The following is an 11652-nucleotide window of genomic DNA, read 5'->3' as shown; positions in this document are numbered from 1 at the left end:
TGTTTTGTATGCTTCTATGATGATATATGTTTACTATTTCTCATAATCCAAGTAATGTCGAATGTGAAGACAACGTGACAACAAAGAAAGAGGAGAAAATTGCAACTCCCAAAGAGTGTTTGCAACAACTACGAGAATATCTTGGTTGCCTGGAAAGGGTGCAGCTTCTAAGACACCTAACAATGTTAGTTCTGCTTCTGATGAGCACCCTTTGATTGACAGGGTTATAGAGGAAGCATTCAAGGAAATTATTTGTGATTGTTCGGGTGGTGTAAATGCGGTTGAGGAAGAAAAAGAAGGATCATTACCTTTTTCTCAGAGTGAGTTTTAGTTTTAGTTTTCTTCGATTCCCATATTTCTCTATGGATATTGACTTTGGCTTTGCCTAACAGTAAGTTAATTTCTGATGCTGCAGAGATGAGTGCAGACTTTTGAGTGCAATGACTTTTTTGAGTACACAGATTTCACCTCTTATTACACTGCATTTGATTATTATTCATCCAACTCAGATGAGCACATTGGGTCTTCACCCCTTTAATAGTGTAAGTACTTGTATTTGAGCTTATTTTTATAACTTTCCTTGTGTTTTTGTTCCTTTATCATAGTTTGTGATTTTCTCTATGAGTTTGTTTTTGTATTGGTATTATGAATATGCGTACGATACACTGTCAAATATGGAGATGAATTTTATTGTGTTAAGGCAGAGTAGGGAAGAAAGGAGGCTGGATCAACTCTATCTCAAATACTTAATCCTACAAGCAAAAGGTTTACACGGGTCTATATTTTTTCCTTAAAGCAAAACAAATAATTACTTATTCAGATACTTCCTTTTTAATATACTTTTGTTTTGTTCTTAAATATTTATTCTCAATGCTGCTTGATTGTTAGTGGCAATATGCATATTATGTTATTGAAAGGATGATAATGAATCCTAGTGCTCTAGGAGACAAAGACCACTAGCTGGTTCTACGTTACTCTTGAATCTATAGATTTCTGAAATAATTTGAATATAACTATTTAAGTAACCCAAAGTTGACCTAAACAATGCATTTACTAAATGTATCCATGAGTAGTCACACATGTATAACACATATCACATCAGAGACACACTTTGTATTCAGTGTTGACGAGTATTGTAAAGAAAAAAATTCCCCTGAAACATATTAGTGAAATTGGTCTAGCATCCCCTGCCAAGGATGCTGGTCATATTCACCTATTTAATCTTCTCTCGTTGAGCATAAAATTCTTGATGAATGTACCACACGAACTTTTGGAGTAATGAACAGATATTGCTGTTCATAATTCTTGCTGAACCTACTTCTGTAGGTCTCTTACCAATCCAACAGTTAAGCATACAGGTGTATGCTTACTTCTCATGATTTGGTCTTCGCCTAATACTAGTGAATGTTTGTGTTGCTGCAGCCTATAGTCCAAGTACAGTGGACAATGAAAAAAATGGGGAAGCAGCTCAGGAAAACTTTGACATTGAGAATAATGCACATCTTATTGATGAAGAAAATGAGGAAGAGCCTTTGCGAGTAGATCCGGAGATGCATGGCATTGCTAGTGCTGTGTCTGAAAAGAATGGCGCAGCAAACTACAAGGATAACACACATCTTGTTGAGGAAAAAATGGACAAAGAGCCTTTGCGAGAAGTTTCAGAGTTGTTTGTTAACTTGAGAAAGGATGAAGTTTTAGAGCTGCATGGCTTTGTTAATGCTGTCTCTGAAGACCAATTTTCCAAAGTTGTTAGTCTTTGAGAGGAGAAGACCATGATGGACACAGTATCAGAATGCAAGGATGGAGGAAGTGTGGCTGAGGATGAGAACGCAGGGATTTCGCCTCTTACACAAGGTGACCTTTACAGTATTAAAGAAAATATTATTTTTAAGTAATATACTAACTTTGGGTTCACTTGAGTCTAAATAGTTTTCTTATACTTGCAGCTTACACTCCAAGCAATGTAGAGAGTGTGGAGGATGAAAAGGAAAACTTGGATTCTGCGTTTGTGAATAATGGAAGTGTCGTAGAGAGAGAAGATTCTTTGCAACAAGTTGTCCATGATATCGTTGATCTAAAGAAGGGTGGCAGTTTTGACACTATTTCCAATGAGCAGAAAATCAAAACTGGTGAAATTGTTATGGACATATGTGGTGTTCATGTGCCTGAGAATGAACATCCAGAGGCTTCGCATATTTCACAGGGTACACTTTACTAAAGTAAATTTTATTTGCATTACACAATTTGGAATTAAACTCCTGTTGGTCTTTTACAATTTTCGTTTGTACTCCAGGCAATGCAGAGAATGAAGAGAAAGTTACAACTCATGAAGAGGACCGTGTCTTTGAGAATGTTGTTCATCTGGAAAAGGATGCAGCGTATGATGTTAGCTTGAATTCTGACGAGCATTCTTTGACAGACAGACTTACAGGGAAAACACTCAAGGAGGGAATGTCTGAGTGCATAGGCGGTGTTAATGTAAATGATAAAGAAAGGGGAGCAACTTCACTTCTTTTTGAGAGTGGGTTTTAGTTTTGTAATGTAGCATTTCTCACTGTATATCACTCAATTGAGCACTTTCCTACTAATTTGTAATATGTCAATTTCCAGATTCTGATGAACTTACAGGGGAAACACTAAAGGAGGGGATTTCAGATGCCAATGAAGAAAAGGAAGGAACTTCACCTCTTTCTCACAGCGAGTTTTAGTATTCTAATATAACATTTCTCTATGCATTTAACTGAATTGAGCTTTTCCTAAAAATGTTTAATATGATAACTCCAGCTTCTAGTTGAAGGGATATCATGGACAAAGAATATGTGGCAACAAATGAAGAGAACTGTGACTTTAAGAATAACACTGATTGCATTGAGGATGAAATAGATGCAACATGTATGGAACAAGCTCCCAAGGAATTACTTGAACTGAAGCAAAGAGAAGATGAGACAACGCTTAAAACTGTGTCTGAGAGCCAAATTTCTGAAATTTGTGAACCTTTAGAGGAGAAAATGGTGAAGGAAGCAATTTCTGAATGCACAAATGGAGGAAATGTGGTTCAGTTTGAGAGTGCGGGGAATTCACCTCTTACAGAAGGTAATTTCCTTCTTAAAATTTGTTCTTGGTATTCACTTAATTATATAAAAAAAAATCTTCTAATTGCAGTTTGTACTCCAAGCTACGAGGAAAATGAAGATGAAAATTGGGATTATGCTTTTAAAAGTAGTAATAATGATTCGTTCGAGAGAGTTGTGTCTTTGCAACAACTGTTTGAGGAGCTTGTTGATACAAAGAAGGATGACGGGCTCAGAGAAGAAACTTCTTATTATACCATGGAGAACCTCCATGTGAAGGTTTCTGATGAAGTCAACAAAAAGGAGGAGTTAGTTGTGGAATTTGGTTCGAAGCAAGATGATGAAACTGCTGCTATGATGATCTATGATTCGTCAGAAATATGTGTAGATCATTGATTATGGTTCATGTTCTATAAGACCCACACAATATGTCAGGTACTTGGAAGAAAGTATTGAAGCGAACTCACATCCTTGTTTAGAGCTTGATGCCGAAGATGAATATGAAGTTTTGCTAGAAAAGAACGTAGAGGTCAGAGAGGAAAATTTTGATTTTCTCCATGTTATGCTTTCTCATGAAGCTGATAAAAAGGAAGTGGGTGTTGACTCCTCAGTTGAGGAATGTTGGGAGGAGCAAGATGAGGAAGCTGGTGCCTTTATGCTACATGAGCCACCACAAAGAAGTGCAGATCATTGTGATTGTGCGGCAATTTCTATGACAGGTAACTTTCTTTTTTCGCTTTGTTTTGTTTGCCTATTCCATCGTGGGGGTTTAATCTTCTCATGGCTACAGCACGCTGCCAATTATTGTGGAGTTTGAAGACAATGTGACAACAAAGAAAGAGGGGAAATATGATAAATTTGTAGAGAAGAATATGATGGAGAACATAGAAGGCAAAGATGCTAGAAAGGCAGAGGATGAATTTTCAGGGACTTCCCATCACTCACAAGGTTAACTTCATAAAATTTTCATAGAAGTACATGCTTTTCCTTATTTAGGTTTCACCCTTACGATTTTTTTTTATATGCTGCCATCTATCATATCGTCCACATTTTTTTGTTGCTGAGGATGATGGTAAGGAAATGTCTGTACAATCTGTGATCAAATAAATTTTACCTTTCAATAAATTAATTACTGATGTACAGAGTTAGTGTTAGAACTTAATGAGTTGCAACTTATTTGTGTTTTATTTTATTGAAGGTGATGGACATCAAATGAAGCTGGATCCACCCCTTAAGGTTTCCCACAATGGTAGTCTTGATGTTAATATGATAGATGAAGAAGGAAACATTGCGTCTTCTTTGAGAATGCTCTTCGCAATCGAGGAGGCAGAGGTGCGTGGTATAATGTTAGAATCACCTGCAAAGAATGATGTAGAAAATGATATCATGGATGAAAGCATAGTCAATTTGCAGACTTATATATCTCTTCGGCAGTAAAAGAAAGATGTTCTAGGCCCTGTAGAATTGAAAGGACACCACTAAGCCAATCTGGGCGCCTCAAACAATATGACTGCTAGCAAGTGATATGAAGGAAAATATTATGAGCACAAAGATTTAGCAATCGGCTAATCGCCAGGTGAAGTCAGTGACTAGAAGGCGGCAGGCACTAAGGGAGTTGTTGAATAGTACAAGGAGATAATGCATGAGTTATTCTGTCTCTTTAACTATTCATTGAAGTGATGGAGAAGGACCAACCTTTTTATATCAACTTTGTTGCCCAGCTCATGCAAGGGATTCAGTGACCTGATACTTAGGTTCTCTTACTATTATTATTTTTTCGAGTGAAGTAATCTATGCAGTGTTGTTTTCTTATGAACTGAATTGACTTCAAGTATATTTCATGATTTTGTTCTCTTACTTGCAGATTTTCGCTTCAAGTTATATACTGTTTCACAAAGAGTTTAGTTCAATTATTTGTCTGGATAATTAAATTCGTGATCGTTCTCACAAGTTATTTTTGAAAAATATTTTTAAGCTTGTCAGAGACTCGAGTGTTGCTTCTTTTCTTTTTCTTATTAACATGACAAATTCAATGTCACTATCTTCAAAGAACGATATTTATGATTTGTGTAAATTATATGTTGATTGATATTTATGATTTGTGTACTTGCCACAAAATTAGATGAAGGTGCTCGAAATTGTCTGATCCAACTTGCCTAACATTAAATTCAACTAGTGGAATGTGCTAATTGCCGCTCGTCCACTGGACACCCGACACAACATTTAATAGGCTGGTCATCGAGTTGAGTTGTTCGTGAGTAACTCAAGCTCGGCTCGTTGAAAGCTCAACTCAAACTCGTCCGCACAAAAGTATAAGTCGAGCTTGAGCTTAATTTAAAGCTCATTCTAGATAGCGACTAGTTCGAGTAGCTCGATCGTGACCTACTCGTTTTATAAGCACATACGTAGTATATAATTTATATGCTATTTCATACTTTATACCCAACTATAATTTACAATTTATACTAATTTTAATGTTTTATATACATTTTTTTCGAGTTCGAGTTCAAACGAGCATAACTGAATTCGACCTCGAAGTGTAAAACAAGTTGAGCTCGAGCTATTAGTAGAACTAGACGAGTCGAGCTCGAGCTTCAATATTAAGTTCGAAAGCGAATTCAAATCGAGCTTATGCATATGCGAGTCGAACTCGAATATAGCAAAACTCGACTGGGATAGCTCGATGACCAACCCTACGTCATGTTAATAAGAAAAAGAAAAGAAGCAACACTCGAGTCTCTGACAAGCTTAAAAATATTTTTCAAAAATAACTTGTGAGAACTATCACGAATTTAACGCTTAAATAACTTGTCATTTAACGCTTAAAAATGTTAGAAAAAAAAAATGCAATTTCTTAGTGCTCCCCTCCTCGCCAAAATCAGCACTCAACTCATATAAACCGCCAGAAAAATGTTCAAAACTGGGAACAACGTTAAATTAGATATGGGCATCTCAAAAACCTCTTCTTCTTTCTTTCATTTTTTTTTTTTTTTTTCTGATTTTTTGATGTGTCTCAATAATCTTACCATATATAATTCTTACTAGCTTACATTATAAGAAAGCAGTGACATGGCACAAGGCGCACAACAGCACTAACTACTTGTTAAGGATGTCCAGGAAGGTACCTTCCCTAGTTGCCTGACAACCTAACCAAAAGAATTTCACGTGTTAACACTCGCACATGAAATGGAGTAAGCAACAAGCCAACAAGGTATCTAATTTAAGCTGCGTTATTCCTTCTTACTGTCCATGAATTCCATGCTTATCCTTGTCCAAAAACAAAAATGTCACGACTGACACCTAGTCCAAATTAAGGTCAACATGTATTCTTTGCTTTCTTTCCGTAATTAGGTGAAGTAAATTTGTAAAACACACTACTCTTTTAAACCTTGAACACAAATCAAACACAAATGAAATGAGTCGTCCAACTTGTAGAAGTTCATGTTTTTTTTTTTTACTTTCACAGTTTCACTGGCCACCTGGTATTAATGACCTCTCATTTTTAACCTCCAAGGAGCCTTAAACACGTAATTTGGATGTCAAAAAAAACATGGAACATAGAGTTTAAGTCAACAGTGTTGTTGACCAAAAGAATACGGGTGGTTATACTAAGGGATTTCGTTAGGGCATGTGAGAGTCATTTGTTCAAGGCGCTCGCTTCGCCCGATCAAGCTCCACTAACAAATCAGTCATTCCTGAAGCCTTGAAATTGCTTAACCAGGTTAAGGGTGGAATTTGAGCGGGTTCGGAGCTCGGCTCGTTTAGCTCGTTTGTATAACTATATAAGTCGAGCTTGAGTTCAAATTAAAGCTCGTATAACAAATGAGTTTGATGAAGATCGGCTTGTTTAACTCAAATAGTATATTTGTAGTGTAAAATGACCGAGCCATTCGGGCTCGCTCGTTTAACTATATGAGCCGAGCTAGAACTCAATTAAAAGCTCATATAATTAACGAGCTGAGCTTGAGTTTGAGCATGATAAAGCTCGGCTCGTTTAGCTCAAATTCCACCCTTGTCAAGGTCATCTAGCTCGGGAAGAAAACATCTCAAGTTTGCGAAGCTAACTAACTGGCTTGGGCTCGGCTGGCTTGACCCTACAAAGCCGAACCTGATGAAGTTCTACTCAAGTCCTGAACATTGACCCTACAAGCCGAACCTGATGAAATCCTGAACATACTGGTCAGTCGTTAGACTCACATCAGTCAAAAAACTTTTCTAGCTAAAAATGTTAATTAAAGATGCATGCAGTTCCAGATTGAGCAAAATTGTTCAGGCAATTGCGTTGAAGCATATAAAATTATCTAACCCTATGTAAGGGAGTAATTAAAGTATATTAAGCACGCGTTAATTATGAGTAGAGATTGCAGCATACTCAAGACATCATCCTCCAAGATCGACTCGCAAGTAGCTCACTTCATGTAGGTGGTACACTTTAGCTCGCTCAAGAACGTTCCAAAGAAGACCGAATGACCTAGAGCAGAACGATTCGAATAAAGATGTTTTTCCTAATCCAAGCGTAATCATTACCAAAGCCTTACCTGTACTTCCAATCACCGGGAATTATGAACTACTGCACCCACTCCCAATGATCACCGCTTTCCTACCAGAACCAACCTAACACTCATTCGTAATCTCCACCCTACATATGTACAAGAGAATACACGAGTCTGGAAGATCAATACTCTCTTATGCCTATAAATACCACCTATATGAACTACGTGAGACCTGATTCTTCTCTCCCCGTAATCAAGAGAAGATAAAGCGGGCGCACTCACTTAGCGAACTCGGTCTTTCCCAAATCCAAACCCCTTCTTCTTCCTCCTGTATATGTAAGGGAAAAACGCTCATTTACATTGGCGCCGTCTGTGGTCTCGATTACTTGAGAAACCACCTTCACATAAATCAAAAACCAAAAAACCAAAAGTCTCAAGCCCACGAAGCATGGCAAGCCTCGAAGCTCAAGTTCAAAGCCTTGCGAACCAGCTAGGTTTGACCAATGAGAGCATTTCCTTGCTCCGACAGGAAAATACTGCTCTTCATGCACAAGTAGACGCACAACAACAACCAGCTGGGAACGGCATCAATGAAGTTAATCAGCAGATTAACGAATTATTGCAAAGAATCGGTCAAAGTGCAGTGAGAAAAGACGCAACCCAGATCGTCCAGAAAATGCTCAAGACGTACCGCACATCGCCATTCACTACGGAGGTACTAAATAAACCCTCTTCTCAGGATTTCGTTCAGCCACGTTTTCCGATGTATGACGGCAGCACATGCCCTGGGCAATATGTGGCTCATTATATCCAAAGTTTGGCATTATATAGTGCACCAGAGTTCGATCATCTCCATTGTCGCTTGTCCCTGCCAGTCTCAAAGATGGCGCACTCAATTGGTTCTTCTCACTCGAGCCAGACTCGATAAAGACCTTCGAGCAACTTACTGATTCATTTGCTAGCCAGTATGTGCATAATAGACGTAAGAAAGCTGATCTGGATTCGCTGTTCCAACTCTCACTTGGCGAAGACGAAACCATTCGTGAATTTCTAGGTCGGTTCAAAGCCGAACTACTGTGTATGGAAGCAAGGCTGAAAGAGTCTTTCGCCACCTTGGCATTCTATAACGCTTGCCGTGTGCGCAACACGGCACTCGCCAGATCACTGATGAAAGAACTCCCCGAGACTTTATCCGAGCTGTATGCTCGAGTCGACAAGTATATAAAATTGCAGGAAGGCCTAAAACGTCAAGGCCTGCCAGAAGAAGAAGAGGTCGCAGCAATATCAAATGACCCCCCAGCCTCCAAAAAGCGCCCCCGACAGCAAGAGCGGAAGCTGGGAAATAGAATGAACAATGACCGAGAGTTCGCCGTCTTGATACACTCTCCCAGTTATATTTTAGAAAAGATCAAGCGAGCTTCATATTTTCGACCTGATGTGCGGCAACCAGTGGACCGACCTGACAAACCGTACTGCGCATTTCACCAAGTCAAGTGTCATGAGGCCAATGCATGCTGGGGGCTAAAGCACTACCTCCAAGATCTCATCAAAGCAGGGCATATCAAACAGTATACTAACATAGCCGACGGTGACTTACGCCATAAGCTCATGGCTCGCCGAGTGCGCAGTAGATCCCTACCTCGCTAGGACCACCACAAGGTTCAAGCTCACTCCCGCAGCAGAGGACGTCCCCGAGACCGTGACCGTTCTCGCCATGAACGCAGACAGCACTCATCAGATCGCGACAACGCAAGAACTATTCATATGATCACTTTCCCAGATGATTCCGTGACATCTTCCAGGGAGAAACGCAGGCGTGTCGGCGCCCTTCAAGAAGTTTATCATTTTTCTTCACAAGCGTCACACGCCCCGCGAAGTTCAAGTCGCAGCGCAGGGGATATTACTTTCACCGAGGCCGACCTCAACAACGTTTGCCTCCCTCACAATGATGCACTTGTCGTCCCTGTCAAGATCAGCCGACCGGATCCAAACACGCGCTTGATAGACCACCGGCAGATGCGACGACATTCTCGTTACGCCATACAATTCAAGAAATGAACTTATCTAAGTCAGTCTTTATAAATCCAATCGCTCCTCTTTATAGGTTTAATGGCTCCATGGCCGACCCAATCGACGATATCATACTTCTAGTTTCAGTGGGATCTAGAGAGGACAAAGTCAGCTTCAATACATGCTTCAGCATTCTAGACATCAAATCGTCCTATAATGATATTCTAGGGCGGCGTTGGATTCATCAAATGCAAGCTATACCATCCACGCTGCATCAAGTTCTCCATTTCCCAGGCCCAAGAGGCATGATGGAGCTTCGAAGCAATCAACTCGAGGATTCTCATTGTAATCAAATCCTCTCTGCAAACAAGACCGATGACCTGCATACTCACATAAGGAACGAGCCCACCAGTTATACAATGGCCAAAGACCTAGTTGCCGAGGTCAGAGCCAAAGCACCAAAACAACACGCTGGGGGCTCCAGCAAGAAGGTCCAGTCGTCTGTTTTAACTCTTGAAGTCAATCCAACCATTGTTGCTCCACCAGGTCGGACCCCAGAAGTCACATCAGTTGTTGTCAATCCAGTAGTCAAGACCCCAGAGGTCACTTCCACTGTCGTTGTTCCACCAACCAAGACCCCGTGTCGCCGTCATATTTCGCGCAACCAATATCAATTCCAAAGGTCACTCCAGACTCTATTGTCATGACCACAGAGGCCATTCCAGCCCCTGTTGTCGTCGCCACAGATATCGCTCCAGCTAGTGCAGCCAGTTCCACTCTCCTTCAGATCGATAAAGTATCACCAACTGAGGAAGCATCAGCGCCAAAGACAACATATCAACATGCAGACAAAGAGCAAGTAAATCTAGGAACTGAAGATGATCCCAAGTTCATATATGTAGGGGCTAACTTTGACCCCACACTCAAGGCCCAGCTTGTAAACTTTTTGGCCATGAATAAAGATGTTTTCGCTTGGTCATATGTCGATGTACCCGGAATAGATCCCAATGTTGCGTGTCATAGACTAAATGTGAACCCTAATGCCAAACCAGTTCGGCAACGACCTCGCTGACTATCCCTGCGATTCCAGAAAGCCATCAATGATGAAGTCGACAAACTTAAGCAAGTTGAGTTCATTAGAAAAGTAGACTAACCAGACTGGATCGCTAACATCGTCGCAGTTCCAAAAAAAAATGGCACAGTTCGTCTTTGCGTCGACTTCACAAACGTTAATCAGGAAACGCCAAAGGATAGTTTCCCTCTACCTCGCATAGACCGACTCGTAGATCAGACATGTGGCCATGAGCTCCTCTCTTTCATGGACGCGTACAGTGGATACAACCAAATCCCACTCGCTGAAAAGATCAAGAGAAAACATCATTCATCACAAAACAAGGAATCTATTGTTACAACGTCCTCCCCTTCGGACTTAAGAACGCTGGTGCAACATATCAACGTCTCGTCACTGACATGTTCCAATACATGTTAGGTGACACCATGGAAGTCTACATTGACAACATGGTCGTCAAAAGCAAGAAAGCGGAAGACCACCTCACTCATCTCAAGAAAGTGTTCTCCAGGTTGTGCCGAACTTGAATGAAGCTTAATCTTGAGAAGTGCCTCTTTGGAGCATCCTCCGGGAAGTTCCTTGGGTACCAAGTATCACAAAGAGAGATCGAAGCTAATCCAGACCAAATCCGAGCGTTCTTGGACATGCTTGATCCCCAGACAAAGAAGCAAATTCAGAAGTTGTCAGGAATGGTCGCGGCACTCAACCGATTTATATCAAGGGCATCAGACAAGTGCCGACTTTTCTTGCAACTTCTTAAAAAGGGTGAGCAGTTTTCGTGGAACGATCAATGCCACCAAGCGTTCTCCACCCTCAAAGAGTACCTGACTACACCCCCCGTCCTGGCCAAGCCTAAGGATGGCGAAATGCTGGGGCAATATTTGGCGATATCAGACTTTGCCATTAGCTCGGTTCTTTTCAAAGAAGAAAACAACTCAGAGAAACCTTATCTATTTTACAAGTAAGACGCTCACTCCAGCTGAGAAGAATTATTCGTACATTGAAAGAG

General features: G+C 40.4%; 1 protein-coding gene across 1 annotated transcript; it reads left to right on the top strand.

Moving 5' to 3' along the window:
• Positions 1–421: 421 nt before the first annotated feature.
• On the top strand, positions 422–4928 carry LOC147502641 (uncharacterized). Its single transcript, XM_086603887.1, has 8 exons — positions 422–542; positions 1423–1854; positions 1947–2204; positions 2294–2521; positions 2611–3093; positions 3163–3790; positions 3862–4019; positions 4270–4928. The coding sequence occupies exons 2-5, from the start codon at positions 1773–1775 to the stop codon at positions 2706–2708; spliced, it is 666 nt and encodes a 221-aa protein (XP_086460013.1). The 5' UTR covers positions 422–542; positions 1423–1772; the 3' UTR covers positions 2709–3093; positions 3163–3790; positions 3862–4019; positions 4270–4928.
• The last annotated feature ends 6724 nt before the right edge of the window (positions 4929–11652 follow it).

This window comes from Coptis chinensis, chromosome 4, assembly GCF_015680905.1.
Source record: "Coptis chinensis isolate HL-2020 chromosome 4, ASM1568090v1, whole genome shotgun sequence".
In the NCBI taxonomy this organism is placed as follows: Eukaryota; Viridiplantae; Streptophyta; class Magnoliopsida; order Ranunculales; family Ranunculaceae; genus Coptis; species Coptis chinensis.
The sequence above is the reverse complement of the archived record's forward strand: the minus strand, read 5'-3'. Positions and strand labels throughout refer to the sequence as shown.

Coding starts and splice junctions, on each gene's coding strand:
- LOC147502641 (XM_086603887.1), top strand. CDS start 1,773: ATGATGGACACAGTATCAGAATGCAAGGATGGAGGAAGTGTGGCTGAG. Junction 2,205..2,293: donor GGCTTCGCATATTTCACAGG/GTACACTTTACT, acceptor TTTGTACTCCAG/GCAATGCAGAGAATGAAGAG. Junction 2,522..2,610: donor AACTTCACTTCTTTTTGAGA/GTGGGTTTTAGT, acceptor GTCAATTTCCAG/ATTCTGATGAACTTACAGGG.